The sequence below is a fragment of the Pyxicephalus adspersus genome, chromosome 7 (assembly GCF_032062135.1).
Source record: "Pyxicephalus adspersus chromosome 7, UCB_Pads_2.0, whole genome shotgun sequence".
Taxonomy (NCBI): domain Eukaryota; kingdom Metazoa; phylum Chordata; class Amphibia; order Anura; family Pyxicephalidae; genus Pyxicephalus; species Pyxicephalus adspersus.
Window position 1 is genome coordinate 26,206,773 of NC_092864.1, and position 23,890 is coordinate 26,230,662.

A 23,890-nucleotide genomic window follows, 5' to 3' on the forward strand; every position below is an offset into this window, starting at 1 on the left:
GTGACCCCCCACTAATCAACCAATCACTGAATAAAACCTCATCACCAGGCCTTGGTGCTTCTCTATGCAGTGCAGGCAGCCTAATGCAATGAGTGTGTGCCATAGTGTGTCCAAGCTATAAAAATGAGAACAAGAATGAGGAATTTTACCCATTCGTAGATTTAGGAGATGTTCAGACCAACACCTGAAAATGGCATTTTATGGGGCATCCATGAAGCTCAGTGACACAAAATCATTTCTTCATTTTTGCAACGAATGGGAAATTTGCCCCCCAAATTTGGTGTTTGCAAAAACATCAGCTCTTTCATTTTGTGGGCTTAGATTTTTGAACAGACAATGGGGACTCCGAAAATAAACCAATTTATGCATCCTGATGATTGTATGTTTGTGGATCCGGAGAACGTTCCCACAATGAACTGCACACCAATAGAATTATAGGGCCCCATCCACAGTACAGATTCCAGGACCGGCTCCTGGGGGGGGCCTGGGAATGGTAACAAATGCTCAACCAATGGTGTTCATTTATTTATCATTCTATCAAATTCCAAATTTATCTAAAATGATTAGAAAAAAAATATTTCTTTACAATGAATCTTTATCGGTCTGAACAATGCAAGTGCAGCGACAGCCAACGCGTTTCTTGGTTTTGCATGGAGCAGGAAAGTATAAAAGCACTATTAATGTCCCCACTGGAGGTATTTACCCACTGTGTTCATCCTGGTTATTTATGATTGAACAGCAATCCTAAATGCTACATTGGGAATGATAGTAGGGGTAAATCTTTGATTTGCTCAGGTGATAACTGTCCCAGAAGGCATTGCTCCTCACTTCTCCTTCACAGCTATGATAAAAGTATATCCCGGAGTTCTGCTTTAGGTGAGTAGATGGCGCTGCCCCTGAGCTTTGCCCCTGAGGGTGTCCTCTTTCGCCTCCCAGTGGCTGTGATGGGCTTTTTTAAGCCCCCGATATCTCCAGTCGTTTGCTAGTATATTCTTTATGAAGAGCTTGATTCGAACTATAGGTGAAAAAAACACAATTACCTCTTAATTGGAAACAACAAGGTGCAGTATATCGCGCCAGCGTTTTATTGGCTAATTGTTGTCTCGCCGTCATAATCCTGATGTTTACTGCTCCGAAAACTGCGCCAGGTCCAATAATGAATAATAAAAACCTGCACCAGCGTCGGCCGTAAAAACGCTTTTTTAGGAAGAGTCCAACTAAACTTTTATTGTTCCGTATGAAGGGCCCTTCGCTGTCAGCGGCACCTTGTATACCCCTCATTCTCAGTATATGTGGCAGTGACATATACCGCAACGTAGTACAAACCAGAGAACAGAAATAAACAGACGAGAGGCTAACAAGAAACTGGAGGTAATATGGCATAATATCATCATCAATTATACTTTCCCTTTTTGTTCTTTCCCCCTCTCCTGTTTCTCCTCTCTTTCCTTTTCTATCTTTTTCTTCCCCTCTTTTTGGATCTCATCCCCCTCTTTATTAACTTTCTTACCTTTGTCACCCCCAGGAGGTTCCCTCCTCTCGATTTCTCTTACCCCCTTTGTTTCTCCCCTCGTTCCACTCTCATTCTCCCTTTTCTTTACCCCCTCCTTATTCTCTATCCAACCTCCTGATTCCCGTTTCTCTCACTCACCCCATCTCTCCCCATTATTCCTTTATATATCTTCCCCCTTCTTATCCTCACCCCTTTCTTACCTCCATTATCTCTTCCCCTCTTTATCCCCCTTTATTCTCCCTCCTTTTTCCCCTCTACCCCATTCTTATTTCTATTATCTAACAATTTTCATCTTTATCCATGTCCCCGCATCTTAACTCTATTATCCCCCTTGTATCTTCCTTATCTCCTCCTCTTTTTATTCATCATCCCTCTTCTCTCTTATCCCCCCTTGAATTTACTGGGGTCTGCCCCTTACAGCCATTCAGATTCATCCCATTCCCCCCACCCCAGCTCCAAGTTCTCCATTCCCTCTATCTCTATGCAGGTAACAGGGTGACGCATTCACCATGACGCAATGTTGCGAGGTGGGGGTGCGGTGAGACGTTTTTCTGCCTTTCATAATAACTGATAATATCGGTGTATTTCATGGCTGATGGCCCAGATTGCTGTGTTGTGGAGTAAAACACTGCGGGGTCGCACTTATCAGATTAGCAATCCTGAGGGTCACATGATTTGCAGACAGATTTTTCTCCACGCTGGTGACGGTTTAAGTGTTGATGTCAGCTTTTTGTGAGTTCTGAAACTTGGAGAAACCTCGAAGATAGCAATGAATGAAAAATAATAAAGAAGTGCAGGGACATGGGGGAGGGGGGTCACAATGGGGTTCAGATATTACAACTTTCGGGTGAATGTGCACAGAATTTGGGGAAAAAATATTCAATTTGATCTTTACACAGTCATGTGATCACAAGCATTCAAGTCTCCATAAATATTCAGAGGTTTGATCATTGCTGTGTGTGAGCAGGAGGAGGAGACAGAGCAACATTTTCCCCATAGGTAAACCCATTCACTGAAATCCCATTAAAGCTTTCATTTGTTGACGTCCATTCAGAGGTTATTTTCATTCTTCATAAATGTGCAGCTTTGATTAAAAAAGTTCCTGGTGATCCTACCATGAAGGTCCTTGTCCAGCCATTTCCTGTGACAATGCTCTCTCCCTGTCTCTGAGTTGTGCTGTTGTGTTGTCATTGCTCCTGTTTATACACACTTTGCAAAGGTGGGGTCCACTGTTGCCACTAACAAGAAACCCAGCCTGCAAAGTGCCAACCAGCCATCAATGCACAGATCATGGCATGCACCCTACTAATATTGCAATGTCTTTGTGCCATGCATATGTGTGATACACTTTGCAGGTGGCTGGTGCTCAAATTTCTGGAGCAATAAAAAGGGAACACAATAGGAGACAGGGCTGCATTTCTGGCAACCATCACACATCTGATCTCAGCCCACATACGAGGATGTGACATCTGAAGGGGACTAGTCATGGCGAAATGTTTACAATCGCCCCTATCCAATTCATCACCCTGATTGGCAGCACAGTGGGGTCTCCCACTGCATTGTGGGCATTTATGACCATTCGACCCCGTGATCAATAAGTCTTTGGAGGAAATCTCTGAGCTTTCAGGAAATAAGGAGCACAAAGAGTATGGCTGCCCTTCAAACCTTCACTGCTCTTATTGATTTTCAAGGTAGAGTCGGGGAAATGAAACAGATCGCACTGGTTTAGTGGGGACTCGGTATGTCGTCCCAGGAATAATGGATGAACCGAATTTATTAAAGTTTGCCAAATAATGTTACCTTTTTGTCCCAGAAAAACACTGCCCCATAGATGGCTCTATGACCTCCCTCCTAGCAATAATCTGGCAATCACTAATCAGTGATTTAAATTCATCTAATTATAAATTCATATAAGGGTCTGTTGAATGCGCAGTAAACCCGGACGTCATCTTCACAATTAAGCATTTAGAAAATTTGCTGATGAAGTTGAAAGTTTGTGGAAGCAGTCACAGTGGCAGACACCCCTGAGGGGCTGCAAAAAAAGCCAAAAAAACACAGATACAAAAGGGATTTCATCTGCCCCAACTTGCTTTAGTGATAACTGGGACTTTGGGGCGGTTAGAACCAGATGACTGCAAAAAACCTCAGCACTCTGCTGCCATACACTGTTCTAAACTCAGCATTATTGTCCCGAATTTTTGATTTTTCCACCTTTCTAACATGAGAGAACCATTGAAATAAGTTTCAGGTCTTACAAGACCCCTTCTATATTTAGAATATCAACAGATCACAGTACATTAGTGTGATGGTCAGTGAGAAGAATTCCTCCTACATCGCTGGCCATTTGGAAGAATGTCACCCTTACAGGTAGCCAAAAAGATCATTGGTGTCACTAGAACTGACCTGAGAGGCACAAACTGCTCATTGCTCAAGGAACCCCCATCAACCTCTGGAGGAACCCTGGCTGAGAAGCATTGGATTGGATTGTAATCTAATTATCCAAAATGTTTTCACTTGGCTCTGTGAACACAAATATGGGATATTGGACCCTCCCTTTGTGTCACCGATTGTTGTCACCTCTACAATATGATCACAATGCCCACAAATGTCATTCCCCTCATATGCTGATTACATAATTCTGTATCTGTGAAGTCTGTAAATCTGATAAATGTATCTGCAATAGAAAACAATGTCACAGAATGTCCAATAATAAATCTGCATCTTTTCATATAATAAATCAGAAGAGGAAATCACACATAAAGCAGATAAAATCCCCTCTTATCTGGTTTATAACATCGACCTGAAAGTGTAATATTCACCGTGTAGATGGCAGTGTGATGAAACGCCCAAATTAAACATTCACATTACAGAAAACCTTTGTAAATGCAGATTTCAGGGCGCCGTCCAATGTCTGTGGATCGGGCCGAACCTGGCGGTAAATGTGAGTTTTATTACCCAGAATCCCCGGCTGTCATAGAAATGCTCCCTTTTATGAGATCCTGAGACAGCTGGATGGTATGTCTGCTGTACATTATGTGCGCCTGATAATAACTGTTAAATATACAGCGGGTGATATGAGAAATGCCTTTAATTAAGAGTGTTAAGTGATTATGCTGATTTTTTTATACATGGCAGCTTTTTAGCACTTTAGATTAAAATGTTTCATATTAAACTTTCTGCTGAGTTCATTAACCCTTTCCCATCAAAGCTGCTGGGAAAGTTGATGCGGTTGGGTTAGGAAAAGTTTGGGAGGTGCGTCATTCCTGTGAGCCAATTAAATCGGATCAAAGCACCAAAACTGGAATGTGATTGGTTGTTGTTGGTCATTGAGCATTGCAAGAGATCAATGCACCGTGCTAGCAATCCTGTGTATTGTGTGTTCAGGGGTCTAAACCAGCTTCTGCACAATGGCCGGACAGGGACCTGGTGTAAGTTTTTGCTAGATGGGTCAGGTGAAGCCTCATTATTCATTGGTGGAAGGTCTCCTCTGCAATATTGGTGATCCTGAGAAGGGAAGGTGAATGGAGAAGGTGCACAGTGCTAATATGAGGCAGAAATAAAATTTTCTTTTGTTGCTGGAATACATTTTGGTTGTGATGTAACCGGTGCTCTTTGTGTTTCCTCCCCAGTGAAGGGTTCCTGGTCCTGCTGGTCATCCTGGACTCAATGTTCTGCTACATGTGGGGGAGGACATTATCAGCGCACTCGTACCTGCACAAACCCCCCACCGTCCAACGGAGGTGATATCTGCATCGGATTGCACACAGAGGAGGCGCTGTGCAACACCTACCCCTGTGAAGGTACAGGCTGGGGCAACAGGGCAGTAGGAGGAGGGGGTGTAGGCTGAGATCAGTGTTCTGGGGATGAATGCATTGATGTAAATCTACTATTTAACTTAAATCCTCCAAGCTTAGGGGCCATTCAGCTCATAAATATGACTGTTGGAGTCCGCAAATGATGTACAACTGGCAGACAAGCCCATAGCAGTTTACACATAAATGTCAGTGTGTCTATCTATTGCTGCAAATAACTTGGACACGGGTGCTCTGCCTAAACACTGGCTACCTACGACCCTTCAAGTAGGGTCACTGGATTCCAGGCATGGTTTTTCTGAACCTTAGGAATTGTTGTGCCCTTGCTGGTCAGTGTATGTGGGCTGCGGAAGGTTTAGAAGTATGAGATTGCCTGCAGTTCCAATTTCAGCTGTAATTTTCCATGTGTGGATTCTAATATGACCATTCAATGTATTTACATAGAAAAACAATTTAATTTAATCAGAATTCTTGCTATGAAGAGCCCCTGACGGCTCTTTATTGGGGCCTTTCTATCCTGGCTTTGGCCCGGCTCCCAGTTTCATAACGTCAAATAAAGAAGCTGAACATTTCCCTTTGCCGATCCGTCTCTGAAGCAAACGTGTTTATTTAGAAAATGAATTTCCAGCACTTGAGAATCCCCCTCATTCCTTGTGCAACCATTTAGACGGGAAATAAAATATTTGATAGTGTTACACAGAATATCCCGGAGGTGTGGAGGGAGAATACGAGGTGACACGGCGGCGGATGAGTGCTGAATTGTGATTACTGTGCAGCATATGGCTGTTGTTAGTCTGACTTGCAGTGTTAATTGGCCGCCATTCCGATTTCCATAAACTCCCGAAGTAATTTGTTCCGTGAAATCCATCCAGAAGGGGCATGTCTGACCCGGCCTAACTTTGTTTGCAAACTTGCCCCAAGTTTACAATTGGTCTGCAATCTTGATGGTGCTGTGTCTTGTTGTAAATAAAGAGTGATGGTGTGCCAGTGCGGTGATACATTATTCATGCGTTTCTTAGATGGTGATGGAAGCCGGAGCTTTGCAGCGACTTCCGTTCATGCGGCTCCCCTGTATTCCAGACCCGGTTTGTTTGATTAGCGTCTAATAACACAGCTGCTTCACGTCAAGGTTTTTTTTTTTTTGGGAATCCCCATTAAGCTGCAGCCCACGTCGCAGCTCAAATTAAATCACAACCTAGATAGTTTTTGTACATTCAGATCATGGAAGATGCAGAATCAGGTGACTCCTCACCGCCACGACAAGAAGAAGTCGAGCTGCGGCTTTGATAAAAGATCAGTGCAATCTAATTCTGTTTATCAAACCGCCGAATAAAGCGGGAGAAGAAGAAAAGGCATTTGTGTGGCAGACGCCCTGCAAATGTTCTGTTCCTTTGATGAGCGATGGAGGAGGAATTATGTAGAACATATTTGTAATCACCACTTGTAGGAACAAGCAGAGCCCTCCGCCATCTGACATTTATTTCCTGTGATTTCTTTTTTATTTACTTGACAAATTTGTAATAAATACATATTTTATAAGTCATCTAGTTAAATGATTCCCCCGACATCCGGCTGGGGAATTCTCGTCGCAGTACAAGTTATGGTAATTGAATTTGGGATGTTAAGGACCTGGCGGTGACACCTCCCCGGGGTGGAAGGGAAGGTTGTTTGAGATGCAGAGACTCCGGGTGCTTTCTTGAATAACCAATGATGTTGTAGACATGACACCGCAGACTCCATGATATCGCTGGCTGGCGCTATTTCTAAACAGACTAATAAGTCCCAGAACGTGAATTGTTTTCAGGAATCAGTAAGGTGTGAGAGGAATAATTCAGCTGTACATCCAGCACTCAAAATGATACATTGTATAAAAAAATCTGAAAAATGGAGGAAATGTAAAATAGTGGACATCGCCTGTATTCACCAATCAGAAGAGGGCTGTCACACTGTATCCTGCATTTGACTGCTGAAATCTGATTGGTTGGTACAAGCCACACCTCCTTTTCTGCAAGGCTGTGATGCCTCCCTAAGCTGTAGCGGTTCTTCTCTTGCAGGTGGCTGGGCGGAGTGGTCAGAATGGAGCATGTGCCACGAGGATGGGACGCAATATCGCCATCGCTACTGTGACATACACAACCCCGGGCCTACACAGTGTGTGGGAAACAGCACGCAGTACAGAGAGTGCATATATAACGAGATCCCAGGTATGGCGCATACAGAGCAACCTCTCTATAAAAACTGGCAAAACCTTTTGATTTTGTGAGAAAACTTTACAAGAGTTTTATTCAGAGCTTAATTCTGCCCTCCAGCCTCCCCTTTATTAAATCTGCCCTCCAGCCCTCCCCTTCAGTTTTGCACAGTTGTATCAACTTCATTTCTGCATTGACATTGCTTACCCTGAATGTACTGCTTCTCACAATGTTCATTAGAAGCTGCAGCAAGTCAGAGGCCGCCTCATTTCCTGGATGAAGAGCATTCATCTCCCTCAGCAGCCCCCTTCATTTATTGGAATAATTTGAGTCACAGTATTACATCACCTGGGGCGGTTTGCATGCAAATCATTTCCTAAATTGACTCCAGTCACTTCTGGAAAATTTTTCCAATCACAATCTATAAAATAGACCCCAAAGGATGGGACAATGAAACATGAGGCTGTCAAATGTGATTACGTCTTGCACATAGTGACAGCACTCATTGGATTGCAGCAAAGCAGATTTTCCTGTTCCATCCTGACATCGTGTTTTTTGTTTCAGTGATTCTGCCGGCCTCCAGCATCGATGAGAACAAAGAATGTGCAGGTAATATGATGGTCAGTAACATGATCCGAGCATGGGTACCCAAACATATGAACAGGGAAATATTATCACAGAATAGGTTTATAGTACTGACATATTCCACAGCGCTGTACAGAGAACACTGCCTCACATCATTGTCTGCACCTGAGGCCTCAGCATGGATGAGCCAATTCTGCACCAGTTGCCCTCCTGTGGGAATGTAATGCCCTCACACCGGTGTTATCTGCAAAAATCCTGCAACGCGCATGTCAGAAGCGGTTCAGTGGCATCACAGCACTGATAAGTTCTGTTATTTAGCTTCATTGTCCCTGATCTGCACTCCCTCCCCACTGAGTGCTGGGGCACCAACATGGAAGAGGTTTGTGTAGGCATTTATTGGAAAATTGCCCTGCTTGGAGTTGGGGCTTCAAATAATGGCCGGTTGGTTTGTTATTTTCAACCCCTGATGTTTACGGCCTATTCCCCCCCCCCCCCCCCAGGATCTGGAGAGTTAATTAGTACCTTTTTGTCGCCCCCTGTAGATAGCAGCTAGAAATGGTGCATGAACTTTGATAGCCTCTGAATTATAACCCCTCCATTGACTGTCACCTTCTCCCTTTGCAGGGTTCAGCCTCATCCATCTCATCGCCACCGGGGTTTCCTGTTTCTTCGGCTCCAGCCTGCTGACCTTTGTGATTTACGTCTATTGTCAGCGTTGCCAGAGACAGTCGCAGGAGTCAACTGTTATCCACCCCGCTACACCCAACCATCTTCACTACAAGGGCAACTCCACACCCAAGAATGAGAAATATACTCCTATGGAGTTCAAGGTAAAGGCGTGATCTGTGGGGGGCCACTATTTGGGTGGAGAGGAAGGGGCTGCATGTGATAAGGGTGGAAAGGAACATATGCCATGGTCAGTGGGAGGGGCATCATTTGTTTAGGGGTCGGAGGAGTCCAGATGGGTGGGAGGAACATAGAAAACATAAATAAAATATATATATATATATATATATATATATATATATATATAAATAATATTAATAGGCATTCCATACGCTCATGCATCTCATTAAAATATGGTATTCAGCAATTCTGTGTGATTCTTTATCTGCATCTGGTTCTATGTGACCTGGACAAAATGAAAATGAACCTTCTGTGGGTTTTCAGAAGCTGTTGAGGGCTCCACTTTGTGTGGTTTGGGTAAAAGTACTGATTATGTTCTGTAATTTATTAGAGCCCAGATTCATCAAGCTGCAGTATTATTTAAGGCATGCTAAAGTGCTTTCCTAACCAGTACTATCATTTGTCATTTTGGCATGCCTTAAGTGCTTCTTTTGCTTTTTTAAACACCTTGATTGAGCAGCGAGTTGATAAATCTTAGCAGAGGCTTCATTCCTCTGACCTGCATGATGTTTTGTGGGACACAGAAGGGTTATTGGAGGATGAATGGGGGGGATCATTTCCCGAGCTCCAGAATTCCCCAGGGCAATAGATAGTAACTATCCTCACTGGTCAGTGCCGTCTGCTCCACTTATTTCTCAGGTTAGTTGACAAGAATTAATGTTCGGTTTTTCCTTACCTGCCAGATAGATAAATCAGCCCGGCTACTTCCTGTTAGGCGTATTGATCCGAGGCCTTTGATTTATTTTTATAAAGTCTCCTTGTTTAAGAAACTGTTTAGGAAACATTGAGCGGCTCAGAGGGCTTTATGTGGCGTACGGGGGCACGCCGTGTGTTCTACACCACCCGAATATATCGATACCCAGAGGTCTCTCTGCCCACCACAGGAAAAGTTACTTTATATTTTTTGCTGAAAATGATTTTTTCACTGTTAGAATTTTGGCTATGTTTTTAGATTTTCATCACAATACCAGTCACCATTTGGCTGTATATATTGTGCTGGGATCCTATTACCATGTAATATATTAGAGGAGATCTTCTACACTCTGATAGGATCAATTACCCGACCCCTGGCTGACCACAGCAGTGATGGCACCAATGTTCTATGGTGGAGTCTTATAATGATCGGCAGCAATTTTTTTGTCACATTTACAGTGTTTGATGGAGTTTGGGTGGTAGAGGGCTGGACTGTGGAGGTTGAAAATGATGATGGATGTGCAGCTGATAACAGACGGGTCCCAATCTACTAGCGTATTCCGGTCTGGGCAGCAGATACCTGGTGCTGAAGCCCATTGATGAGAGATCAGGTGCAGGTGTAAAGCCCAAGGACATCTTTTTTAAACGGCTCCATAAAGAAGAATGGACGGTACTGGTAGATGTCCCAGGATGTGGCCCCTGAAGACAATATTGGAACTAGTGATAGGCCAAAGGTCAAGGTAGGCAGCAAGCAAATGTAGTCAGGAACTAGGAGTTGGTAATCAGAGAGATATAAAGGACATTGGGGGTCACAGAACACAGACCTAATGGAGTACAAATTGCAGGAGGTGGCCCTGTATTGGTGAAGCAGCATGTTACCCAATGCATTGCATTTCTTGTCCAATTAGGAGTGCTGTCTCCTGATTGGTCCAGGTGCTGGTGCTTTGGAAAAAACCCTCCCTGGAGGAGACACCTGGCACCGGATCCTGGGATTGGTAAGAATTACAATGGGAGCGCCTGGCACTATATCTGGCTTGATGCCCCCATCATCCATTCATCCCATCATAATTTGAGGAGAAATGTCTTGGGAATCTTTGCCCAAGTGAAGGATTATGGCCAGGTTTGGTGCCCGGAACTTCCTTTCCTAGAGCAAGTATGCAGTAAGCAACAGTGGTGTCAATAATTCCCCATTCTATAATTTGCTCTGAGTTAGTCATCAATGAACTACAAAAACCAGAGGATCGGCATGACAGAGACAGGGAGACTTTGTAGGAGAGGATTGCATGTAAACCATCTTAGGTGCCGGGACAGTGGGTGTGAGGATCTTCATGACCAGAGTCAGCTTACTAAAAGTCTAGGATAAGAATCAGAATGCGGGAACCATGGCTGGAAATTTGCGCTCCTAAATGCTCAGCATTCCAGCTCCCTGTACCCTCTGCCAATCCATCTGGTGCCCTGGAGACGGTGGGGCCCTCGGCATTTGCCTATTTTGTGTTACCTAAGATAGCTCTGTCCATGAGAATGAATGTGGGAGGCTCATGCCCAGGTCACAGTACAACCAATGACATGGCCAATTGAGAGGTGGGTATGGTTGTCCATACCAGAAGGTGCAATGTGTCCAGATGTCTGCACAAAATAGAAGGGAGGGGTCACTAACAACATTAAGAAATAGTCCTGGACAAAGACCATACAGGGGCTCTAAGTGTAGTAATAAATATAATGAAATATGCAGAACCAGAATGGGGGCCTTCTAACACCCCACCCACTGTATCTATTTAAATTTGTTTAGTCTGCATGATTGCATGTGATCATGGGCTTTCACCTCACCAGCGTCACCCCTCCTTGTCTGTGTACTGCTCATCATCGGATGATGCCAGACTAACCTCTACCATGAATGCCCACTCCTGACTAGACCTGAACCCAGAGATTCATAAATATAACACATATTAAAATGCCATAAATGCCAGGACAATCCAGAGACATTCTTCTATTAAATCACTAATTAATGTTCTGCTGAAATTTTCTCCAATAATAACTGTGGATATTTGCACTAAGCTTGTAATAGAGGACGGCAGATTGGTTGCAAATGAGAAAATGCAGCAAAAGGAATAAAAATGCGACTTTGAGGAAAGTTCATTGTTCAGCTTCATTGATAACAGATAATAGTTAGGCCAGGTCCAGGGTGGCGGAAAGGATCACCGGATGATGAGGACAAAACCAGTTTTGTTGAGTTATCATTGTGTTGTTATTATCTTTGCTTGAACTACATTGGTTTGGAGATGCAGGTTAGGCATCCCCTGTGCCCCTCGAGGTCACAAGTGAAGGATTTGTGTAACAATATGAGATCACCATTTGTAAGTTTTACTTTGGACTCGGTCCACTTACTGGCTGAGGCAGTCCCTTGGCTCTTGGTCGCATGGAAGATCTGCTCACTTTCTGTATATTAGCATCCATGATTGTCTCTGGCATCGATCTGATGAGCTAAACGCAGTACAGGGGGAAGTCGCATATCTCCATCACCATTAACACATAAGCCCCATCCTCATGTCACCATGTGACTAATGCCATTGCAGTGACTGTGACCTGTTGCTTGTAGCTGACAGAGGTGACCCACTTAATAACGGGGACTCCGGTCCTGGAGATGTGTCAGTGGAGCTGGAGAGCAGGTAACCACACCACCGATCCTCGGCCACTTACTGGCGTTTTGTTTCCTTTGGGTTGTAGCAAGGGTGCCGGGATTGTACAAGACATTTCCAGAAACTACAATGTGTTCCAAGGTGTTATAGACAGAGAGAGAGCCAATAATACCAATGGCAACCCCCATCCTTCTGTCCTTATAGATTCACTTTAATCACTTATGGCCTTGGCTGTAAGGTGAATGCCCAAAAAACATCTGGGGTGTTCCCTGTAAGTTTATAAGTTTAATGTTACAATGTATTCCTGCTTCTTTCATGTGCTGGTCAAACAGCTCCCTCCCTCAAGTTCTCTAACCTTATATTAGAGAAAAAAGTTCTATTTTCTGTCTAGAATAATATTAGTTGTGTTAGAATTAGGGGTACAGGTACCGGAACTGGTTACAAGGGGTGGATACCAGAACATTACCCTCATTAGCAGCCAATCCGATTTCTGCTCCTTCCCAGAGATCACATGACCAACATTTAAGCTAAGAATTGTTTGAGAAGTATTGGGAGCCTGGAGCGGTGTTTTCTCCAGGTGATTAAAATTTCTTTAACTGTTAGATGGAGGTAGAGCTTATATTTCAAGTATTTTAATGCAGGTCTGTCCACCATACGAATCTGGCCCAGCATGCTGTTTTGTGGAGGACAGGTCTAATATTATTAACAGGATTTATAGCGCCAAAATATTACACAGCACTGTACATTAAATAGGGGTTGCAAATGACAGACAGATACAGACAGTGACACAGGAGGAGAAGATCCTGCCAGACGAGCTTACAAACTAGGAGGTGGGGGAAGTATCCCACAATAGGAGGGAGATTTGGAGTGGGGGGTGAGTAGTGAGGGTTTAGGAGACAGAAGAAGACAGGTAGATAAGGGTAAAGCGTTGGGTTTTGAGGACTCTTTTAAATGAGGAGAAAGTAGGAGCAAGCTGATTAGGAGAAGACCATTCCAGAGAGTCAGGGCAGCTTTAGAAAAGTCCTAAAGCTGTGCGTGTGATGAGGTTATAAGGGAGATCTAAAATTTTGCATAGCTGCCCCCTCCCCATCTTGCAATCATATCTTCTCCAGTAATAATGCTGCACATATCCCGGCCTGCTAAAGATTCCTCCTACCAATACTTCATATTGGTCACAGATATCTGTCACTAATATAATAAAAACTAAAAATATTGGAGGCCATTTGTTCAGTGGTCCCGAACATTCACAGGAAAACATCAAAGTAGACTTTGGGTGACAGCGTTGTTTCCTTCAATGCTTAGCTGGGTCTGAGCCCCTGGGACATCTGAATGTCCCAAATTTCAATTTGAATACAAAATTTCAAAGTAAATTCCAAATGGTGGCACATTAGTCACATGGACGCACCTAGACGGGCAGAATACAGGCGGTGTCAGGGAGATATTCGGGGCCCCGTTCATCACACCCTCCCCGACTCTGAGCTGAAAATAGTGCCTATTGATTGGGAGCTGAATGGTGAGCGAAATCCATAATTAAAATACCATCACAAGAAAAATGCGCCTTTCCCCTGCACAACGGCAGAAAACATTCAGCACCACTCCAGTGCAGAGTTTCTGTCTAATTACACCGTTAGTTAGTCATTAGCTTGAATAAGGGGGATGTGAAGGCCATGAAATTGTATCGTTTTCATGCGCCTTTGTTCTGAAAGAGGGAAAATTGTGATTATTCCCGTTTCCACGCCGACTCAGATGGAGAAGAAATTCTTACCCTGCTCCTGAGCGGCAGTCAGATTACCCGCCGGATCAAATGATCACTGCGCTAATCTTGTGGGCTTTTATTTTATCGCATTCGATGGTCAGTGAGCAAACAATTCAAATCATCTCAATTCAACTTTTTTTTTCTTGCCAATGTCACGCAATATCATAAAACACGTGGGAGGCGTCGGCCACAAAAGACAAAACCTGACGAGCCGCATATATTCGCAGCTTTGATGTATAGAGCCATAATCTGCCGGGGATCTGAGTGAATGCGAGTTGCACTTCATCTATGTTTAATGAATAGCTCATCCTTCCAAAGTCGACAAAATGTGATAAATGGCCCCAGAAGGGTTATTAATTTGTAGCGTTTACGTCGTCTGCGAATCCCGCCGAGAATGTTTATTCCTCTAATGAAACCTTCGATATGTATAACAATTATTTTATCCCTTGGGCAACAATGAAAAAATGGAGAAACAATTGTCATAAACTGAAGCAGGAAGGTTTATCGCAAGCGTGTGAAATGTAAAAAAAAAGCGGTTTATGGCGGCGGCGATGTTTCTGGACAGGTAATGGGAAATGCAAATGAAAAATGTTTTTTTTACTGAATTTTTTTTTTATTTTTTACAGACTCTCAATAAGAACAATCTGCTTCCGGACGACCGAACCAACTTCTACCCGCTGCAGCAAACCAACGTCTACACAACGACGTACTATCCCAGCACGCTGAGTAAATATGACTTCAGGCCGGACTCCTCCCCAGGCAGAACTTTCACCAACAGCTGAGGTTTGGTCGCCAATAGAAATCCCAACTTCTCGCTGAGGCTCCATCTCTCACCCCCGTCTCACGCTCCACAAACCGTGGCCCAGCTCCTTCCATCATCGAACGAGTAGGCCGAGCTCTCAGACTGGACCTGCTGATCCTTCTTTTGCGTGGATGCCGCGCTGGAAGAATTGCCCCCTAGTACACGGTCGGGTGAGGAACTCTGAGGTCTCTGGATACTTGAAAACGAGCAAGCTGCTTCTGCGTAAAACCCCAATGGAACATCTTAGATTGATTTTTCTTTTTTTTTTTAAATCTCTTGATGATTGTGGAATCGTTTGACGCTTTCACATTCAAGTGATTTTTCTTGTAAGTGGAGAAAAACAATGCGTTACACCGAATGGCTTCATTGCTTGCGTCACCAGCTCAGGGTGACAGTGAGGCTCCAATCCTTTTCCTGACAGTATTTCCGACAACTCGCAGAATCGGCCAACAGCCTCAAAATCTACCACAACCACGTCATTAAAAAAACAAAAACCAGGAGGGCATAAAAACAAAAACACACAAGATGAAAAAACTTTTTGAACAAGACATACGTGTACATGTGGATGGAACAGGGAGGGTAACGGATTAACACGTAGAGACTCCATGCAGGGTCTAACATCTCTGGATTTTATATTAGCGCAATGTATTAGCTCCATTAACACACCGTCTGCTCCCGCCATGGCAAAGGACGCTCTCCGCTCCTCCCTACGGCTCTGTCGGGCCGCTTGCTTTTAATTCTGACCTTTTTTTACATTGAGTTATGTTACTCATCGACAGAAGGACATCACTGGTCTTCATTTCGTCCTCTGTCTGTTGCTAACGTAACTTTATTTTTTTTTAAAATCAGGGTTTTATGAAAATACAAAAAAACACGACACATACGTTGGACTCTCAAAGACGCACCGGCACATCGAGTCCGCATGGGACGGTCGGGAGGAGGTGTGTCCTTGGCGTGCTGGCCAATCACAGCGGAGAGAGAGCAGCCTTCAGATTGGCCACACGCTCTGATGTAATAACTCGTTCTGATGTACAAAGACTCGCTCATAATTGGACGTTTCACTCTCGGTTTCGTCCAAGCCGATTTCCTTTTCTTTTTTATGTTTACTAGAATGACGAATGTTGTTATTTTTTATTTTTTAGATAATTTTTTTTTTATATATAAAGATAACAAGACAACGAATGTCACAAGCATCTTGTCTTCCACACTGTATGTCTCACCCCAAATCTCACTAATCATGGCCATTGGAAAGTTGCAGCATGAAACAGATGACATCAGTAATCTGGTTCCAGTCTTCTATTTTTGGGGGTTTATGTTCTGTCATTGGGTAGATGAGAGAGGTGGTGGTGGTAGATTGTGTAGAGTTTTGTCTGATGTGAATGCAGAATTTGTGAATGTTAGATTTAGGGTTATAGAGGAAATAAATAAGAAAAAAAGCTTGCAGCTTACAGATTGTCCCTCGCTCTGCTGCAGGCCGCTCCTGTATTCCTATGGAGTTCCTCCAGCCCTTGAGGAACCACAAAGTCGTGGCTTGCTGGCACTTCTGGTTTTTTAAGCTGATGGTTTGGAAAAATGTTTGCATCTTATTTCCAGCGATTGCAGTTAAATCCATTCAGTGCCTCCTTTGTTACTTATTGAAGAATGCGGGGTGGGAATTCGGAGTTATGGAGAGCTGTGGGGTCATGTGCAGGAGATTGAAGATAGTACCCCCAGATCTGTAATGGGGAGGGGGGGTGATGTCAGCCCTGGCATTGCCCTGTCCTGTACGCACTGTAATAAATCGTGCTAAACCTGCTGCATGCAACAATGCGTGACCAGCTAATGACACCCACGGTGGTAATAACACAGTGCCTCCCTTGCTGTGTCAGGAGCTATGATGGAGATTGAAGGTAATATCAATGTCATTGAGGTTGGTGGTCGTATTAACTCTTTAGTGTGGGGGGGCTTTGGGGCGCCACCAGTCTGCTGTGTTGCTACAAGCGCATTGTGCAGATATAATACATGGTAAGATCTCTTCCCACAGACATCAGATGGTGACTGCGGATTAGGTGACTGTTATATCGATTACCTATATTGAGTGGCTTTGATGAGATTTTTCTTTTTACCACCCTGTTCCCCCCCCCTTCCTTGATTTCATGCACATAGATGCACCAATAGCCCGGATTCAGTTCCCTCCAGGGTTCTATCTGTATGGTGATGGACACAACTCTTCCAGTTTCTGCAGGTTGTACATGACTGTAATGAATTAGCTTCTGATTGTATTCTTGAATGTGAGTGCTGCATAGGTGTGCTGGGAATATTACAGTGTAAGCTCCTCTGTCCTGGCCAATAGGATAAGACGCCTCTGTACAGAAGCGATGAGAATCCTGCAAGAATATCTGTAAAGCTCTCCACAGACTTTCAGATGGTTCACATTGTATCCACAGGAGACTCCAGTGATACCATCAGGGCTGAGGATCGAGGAGTCTGGAAATCTCCTCCCTGTATAAGGAAGATTTTCTGGTCTCAGATGTGCAGATATCAGGCAGCAGGTAACTAGCAGTCATGGCGGTTAGGATATATAGGGGGCCACACTTATTGTTACTAATTAGGGGGATTTGGGGTGGGGGATAAAACCTACTCCTTGCATCGCTTGTTTGAGTTAACTAAAGGACTCGGCAATATTCCGGTTCCAGGTCATGTGACCACCATATGCTATCATAATAATGTCTGCCAATTTTATTCACTCTGATGACATCAGGTACCATGGCATTAGGTCACAGGACCTGGAGCACTATGCAATCCTCTGCTCCAACCTCAGTCATCCAGTACACAGTGCAGGTCAGAATTTTGGGATTCCTCCTACTGCTGCCCACTGAGGGTTGATTGCCTCTCACAAAAACTCCATCACTCTATCAGGATCTCACAGCTTGATGGTCATGTGACATGTCTGGATACATTGTACCGGCTGGCATCCCCAGCACTGACACATTCATATCCTCCAACCCCCATCAGAGGCCTCCAATGGATCAGAAATGCCGGGGATGCCAAATATTCAGAGAGACGGCCTGCTTGGACTTCTGGTTCCTCTGCCATAGATGACTGCTGTGGATTTCTGTGGTTTAATTTCTCAACTGCAGCAAAGGGTCGGAGTTATGGAGAGCAAATTCTCTGACAAATTCATTTAATTTCAGAAAATCGCTGGCATCCAAATCACATTTTCCGGCCTCGCAGAAACGTCACTTTCCATATTTGCGTTTCCTTTTGATGCTTCCGCAATCCCAACCCCCGTCCTGGGAAAACGTGATTCGCAGATCACTGGGAGAGAGCAGCATGATAATATATCAGAATATTGGGCTGAGAGTCCACTCCATCAGAGAACGATTACCCATAATGCCCGGGACCGGGCAGACCCTTCATCTGAAATATGCCTGTTCAATAACTGTCCTCTGCTTCATGACAGCGCCCCCTGCTGCCCACACACATTACAGTTTATTTTTTAAATGTAATAATTACAGGTGATGGTTGAGGCTTCTCTTGGGGGGTCGGGATTGGGGATCATTTCCAGGGTTATAGCTGACGTCTGTAGTGAAGCCTTGGGATGTCACCAATATTGTACCGATAGGATTACAACCCCCATCAGCTTATTTTCTGCTAACACATTTGGCCCGCTCAAACAAATGAAGAATTTTCTACAATCTGATCTTCCTGAAACAGTTACAAAAATCGCATTTATTGCGGAATGGAGCTCCAAACGCATTTGTGTTTGTTTTGAATGCAGTGAGCGGAGTCTGAGATTTGTTGGATTTTCATTGCTATGTCCCCATTGCACACATCACTTCCTGTTCCGGTGACCACGCTGGAATTCCAAACCATCTAACCATCCAAACCATCTAAAAGAATGTTCTGTGTATTTCCCGACCATCATAGTGGGCGGGCCCTCACATGCGTATGCCTAGGGCAGAGCTCCATATTGTGTATGCCTAGCGTAGGGCTGACAAAAATATTCACCCCGTCTTTGGAAGTCTTTTAGGTTTTATTGTCATCGAACAGCAATTCAACAGAAGTAAATTTCATGTCAAGGTAAAATCAGAAGCTTCTTTCTGATCTGTTCAATCCTGATGATCCTGCCAGAACTCCAATGAGCTAATAATTTCCTGTGCCGCACTCTTGGGCTACATAACACCTCTCCATTAGGTTATGGAGATGGAGAGGGGGATGTAGAGTAGTCTGGTTCTAAGGTGACAACACTGCTCCTCCATACATACAGTGCAGGGTCACTGACAACCAATGGCACCGCATGACTCTGGAGAGATCTGTTTGGGCCTTTGATTTGGAAACAGAATTGTCCCTCTGTGATTGGATGTTGTTTGACAATAAACCCGAACTATACCCGGTGGAGGGGGTGAATATTTATGATCAGCACTGTGATCTGTGCCAGATGTCGGTGTTTATCTGTCGGTGTCACCGTGTCCAGGGTGCCTTATGTCACATGATCTGTTCCTGCAAGCTGTACCACCAATCAGTGGCTGGGGTCTCAATCCCTGAGATCCCCTGGAATGTAGTGGGGTCTCTTTAGGCTCCGTCTTTGGGTGCAGTGAGATTCGGAGGCCTCGTGTTGGAAGACCGATGCCCAGAACTGGTCCCCAGGTAACAGCCATCCCCAGTCAGTTTATTTTTAATATTACAGTGCATGCAAGGTGGATGAATCATATGATCACACCTTTGTCAGTCACTCGGACTAGATTGTAAGCTCTTTGGAGCAGGTTTCCCATGATGTACCATTACTGAGCACCCACCCCCTCCCCGGACTCACAGATAAGACTGACCTGACAGCTGGGGATGCAGAGACTAGGAAACCGCCTTGTGCTCACCCCGCCCCCGAGGATCCACCCCCTCATTATGCAAAGCTTGCCGTTAATTAGTGGGCTGTTACCTTCCTATGCAATGATCTGCCATGGTACTGTAGACGTGATGGGTGCAATCACTGCCTTTACACACTGTGAATTCCTTTTTTTGGTATTTTTTATATATTGTACAAAGAAAAAAAAACATTCAGAAATAAAAGGAATAAAATAAAAAACGAGAAGAGCGCAAATTGTCTGTGTGATTTTCTAGGCTGGGATGGCGGCACAGAAAACACAATCAGAATCAATTCTAAACAAGTTCGGGGAAGGGGGTTTAATCAGCCATTGGATGATAAAAGCAGCAGACAGCCAACAGTGGGCCCGTTATGTCACGGATATAATTTATGACAGTTTATGCAAATATTGATGGGTTAAATTTGAAGTCTACAAAGAGAGATAACAAAGAGACTTGCAAGTAAAATTTAAAGATTATATTTATTAATAAAGACAGATAGATAAAACAATGCAGTAACTAAGAGATATAACAAAAATACTTAGCTGCGGAATTGAGTTGCATTCATCCAAGGAGTCCCCCAATTTAATAGCTTGGCAGATGATCAAAAAACATGTTGCATGCATTAAGTTCTAGTTGAAACTACTTAATTAGGTGTGGCACTGTGTTTTAAACTACCCAGGAACTAACAATGGCCAGTGCTTGACCAGTACTTGACCAAAGCTCATCCTTTAATGAGCATTTTACTCTATAAGGATGCCAGTTAAAGGATATGCTGCATTCCTTTAGGATGACCTCATATAGGGTATACATATACCAGTATATACTGATAAAGCATTATTGTTGGTGAGACATAACTGATAATAAATAAAATTGTGCTAACCCAACAGGGCCCCCTGCATAAATTACTTGGTGCCCCTGTGGGGCCAACATGCCAACATATAAAGATCCCTATGAAAAAAAAATAAAGATCCTTATGGTGCAGTTCCATTCCCCAGCCAGCAGGAGGCGGTGTTTTACCAGCTGCACCTGTAGGGATTTCTGCACGAGCCGCTGTTGAGACAATGACATCTAGAGGCTGACTTGGGCATTACATGTCACAAGGTATTATGGAGAAAACCATCATGAAAATAGTATTTTCCAAAAAAATTTATCAAAAGACCAATACACAAAATATAAATCTGGAGAGGTCCCTTACACGCTAGTGATTTTGTAACAGCAATGTGTAATGTTGTCAGTGACAAAAATTCAGGAATCCCTGAAGGATGGGGCTGAAGATGTGGGGGTTGTTCAGAGGGAGGTGATACAGAGTTTATACTGGAATTCCAGTGAAATGTTGGGAGGTGTATGGCTTATAAGGAAGCAGCGGTGATAGACTAAATATTTATTATCCTATATTTATAGCACTGACATATTCCATGGCACTGTACAAAGAAACTGACGTTCCTGTGAGCCAATTACAAGAGCGGGGGGGAGGATTGTGCAGATATCCTGTTGACGAAATCGATTCAGCTGCAAAGAAGGGAAAAATAAATTCTTTGTAGCTTCAAAAAACTGTCCATCTGTAGATTTTTTTGGGAGAAATTTTGCTGGAGTGCTTCCTTAACTCCTCTGCAAACACAAAACATTGTCCCCAAGGAGGAGATTATCTGCAAATAAGGAAGATTGCAGCTCTGATGTGAATATTCCGCTCCATCCTACAATAATTCATTAGACTCAGAGAAATTAATATCGTCCAGGATAAATCCCATCGTTAATTAGATAAACCCATAATGAGGTTCTGGACCACAAGATGGGGATTAGCCGGATAAATAATGGTTCCTCTTCCTGCTTTAATGATTTCATCTTTGCATCAATCTAGGTTTATCGCGGTCAGTGCAGGTGACTTCTGATTTCCTGTCCTCTGAGCTGCATGCAGACTCCATGCAGATTCCAGGAAAGCCATAGTTCATATGGCAACATAAAGAGTGGCGACGACATGGAAAGTGATGGTACATCAGCCAATCAGATGCACCAATCGCAATGTAGTACAAGAGCCTGACCGCAACACACTGATTGGATAGTTCAGGTCGGTCCTCATACAGCTGAGATTGCAATGTGTATGGTGAAACTGAATTCTCATTGGAAGCTGCACACTGTTCTCTCAGAATTAAAATTGCAGCCATCCTGCACCATGGATTCATCACTGGGGTTCTGACTACAGTGGGAAAAACAGCAAAAACACTCACCATAAAGCCAACAGATATTGGGGTGCATCCCATCCTCAGGTTGGATTCCCTCCGGCCTGACATGTCCCGGTTTAAGTAGCATTCACATGGGGCAGTCCCTTCAGGTAACTGCAGGAATAGAGGGTAGGCAGGGGAAAATGAAGAGGAGAAGGGGGGAGCCGATGATTCCAATCTCCTGTGAAATACACCAACTAATAATATTTAAGAAATACACAGAAAACAAAAAGGTCAGAAGATAAAATCTAAGATTGTAAGCTCCATAGATCAGGGTTCTCCCCTCCTGTGTACTGGTTTTATTCCCAGGTTTGTCCTCTGCAGCCTTTATTTGCTGTGCAGCGCTGCCTAATATGTTGGTGCTTTAAATAAAAGTCACTATTTTTATTCCCCAGTGTGAAATTTATGATATTGTTGCACTTCCAAGGTTTGCTCTTTACTTTCTGTTTCCCACTTAGCATTGCACCTCCAATGTTGCTGTCCATCCTCAGCGTGGGTACACTGCCTCATAGGGGCCCCTAAAGCCCTGCTGTAGCCACAGTTACCTGCACACCTAATATCATGGCACTGCAGCTTCTGCATAGAATGGAGGGTGTTTCAGCCTGGAACGAATGGAGCACCTATGCAGTGTTCATAGCAGGAGTACTAGGAATGAAACATATTCAGTGGCCCTCCCACCACCTTCAGGATATGGAACTGACAGTTTTGCTGCTATTAATCTAAAACCAAGAAACAGATTTCAAGGAAATGTTTGGAAAATACTAATGCTCCAATGCAGCCAGTCACATGATCTTACCCTGCATTAAATGCCAGTAGTTTGTCTGATCTCCAACATTTCTGAGGGCCGGTATTGATGTTGGATGGGGAGGTCTGATCAGGCCAGGTTTATATTTCCAATAAATTACAATTATTGATAAACAATGGGCAAATGTTAGTGGGCTGCTGCCTATCACATCCTTAAAATAGTGTTAGACCTCAAAAACTGAAACAACGGCCACCAATGCACCCCCTATTGGCGATAATTATGGGGTCACCCCCTGTGTGGTGTGTTAACCCTTCCCTACCCCGTCACTACACTTCCCCAAAAACAATGAAGATTTACAAGGAAAGATATGCTGGAAGACCTCCAATCTTCTAAAAATAATACTGGAGGATTTTGGGAAATGTTGACCCCCAGCTCTATAGTACACATGAGGAAGTATAACTTTGTGATATCAATATGAAAAATTTGGGACGATTATAACAAAAAAGTTTTCTAACATTTTATATATATTCTGTGTGGTGACCCAACCTAGGAGAAGTAACAACCCAATGGCCATTCATTCAGTAAATGTGTATCAAGCAGATTTTTCTCATGTTTTCTCCCCATGGCCTTATCATTAATTACAATATTCCTTCCTTTCCAAATAATATTCAGATTTTTTTCCCACCTCGGTCTAAACAACATGTGTCAGTGGGCGAGATCTGCAGACATCAGTCTGTTCCTAATGAGAGGAGGATTATCGTGGGCATGCTGCATCTGTGACCGGCGCCTCACTCACGCTTAGGGTAGACGGAGTGATGGGAGGGATGTTCTGTACACTTTAGATAATAAGCTACTGGCCTCTTTTTGCAGCTTTCCCTATGATTCATCCATTCTTCCATTCCCTGCAGCCACTTCCAGTCTACATCACTGCAATGGCTGCACGGCCTGGCAGGGTCCCCGATGGTGATAACGGTCCTTGTAATGAGTCTTTGTAGCTATTTGCAGTCATTGAGAAGGTGACAACGCCTGAGGTCAAATTGGAGACATGGACAAAGCGTTGTCACTATGTGCCCAAACAAGGCAGGATCAACAGGGATTTTTCTGTTCAAGCTGTAGCTTTCAAAATATTGAAAATGACTTTAGAACTGCCCCATAAATCTTTGATGATTGGGTTTACATCTGCTGAATATTA

The 23,890-nt window shown here is 43.8% G+C and overlaps 1 protein-coding gene across 2 annotated transcripts in view; it reads left to right on the plus strand.

Moving 5' to 3' along the window:
* The window catches only part of SEMA5B (semaphorin 5B), a 165,890-nt gene extending 145,921 nt beyond the window's left edge, over window positions 1–19,969 (plus strand). For both annotated transcript variants that reach the window (XM_072417908.1, XM_072417909.1), the window contains exons 19-23: window positions 5,143–5,313; window positions 7,380–7,529; window positions 8,079–8,123; window positions 8,724–8,929; window positions 14,717–19,969. In XM_072417908.1, coding sequence (XP_072274009.1) covers window positions 5,143–5,313; window positions 7,380–7,529; window positions 8,079–8,123; window positions 8,724–8,929; window positions 14,717–14,872 — 728 coding nt within the window. In that variant the 3' untranslated portion in view covers window positions 14,873–19,969. The remainder of the gene's footprint in view (window positions 1–5,142; window positions 5,314–7,379; window positions 7,530–8,078; window positions 8,124–8,723; window positions 8,930–14,716) is intronic.
* The last annotated feature ends 3,921 nt before the right edge of the window (window positions 19,970–23,890 follow it).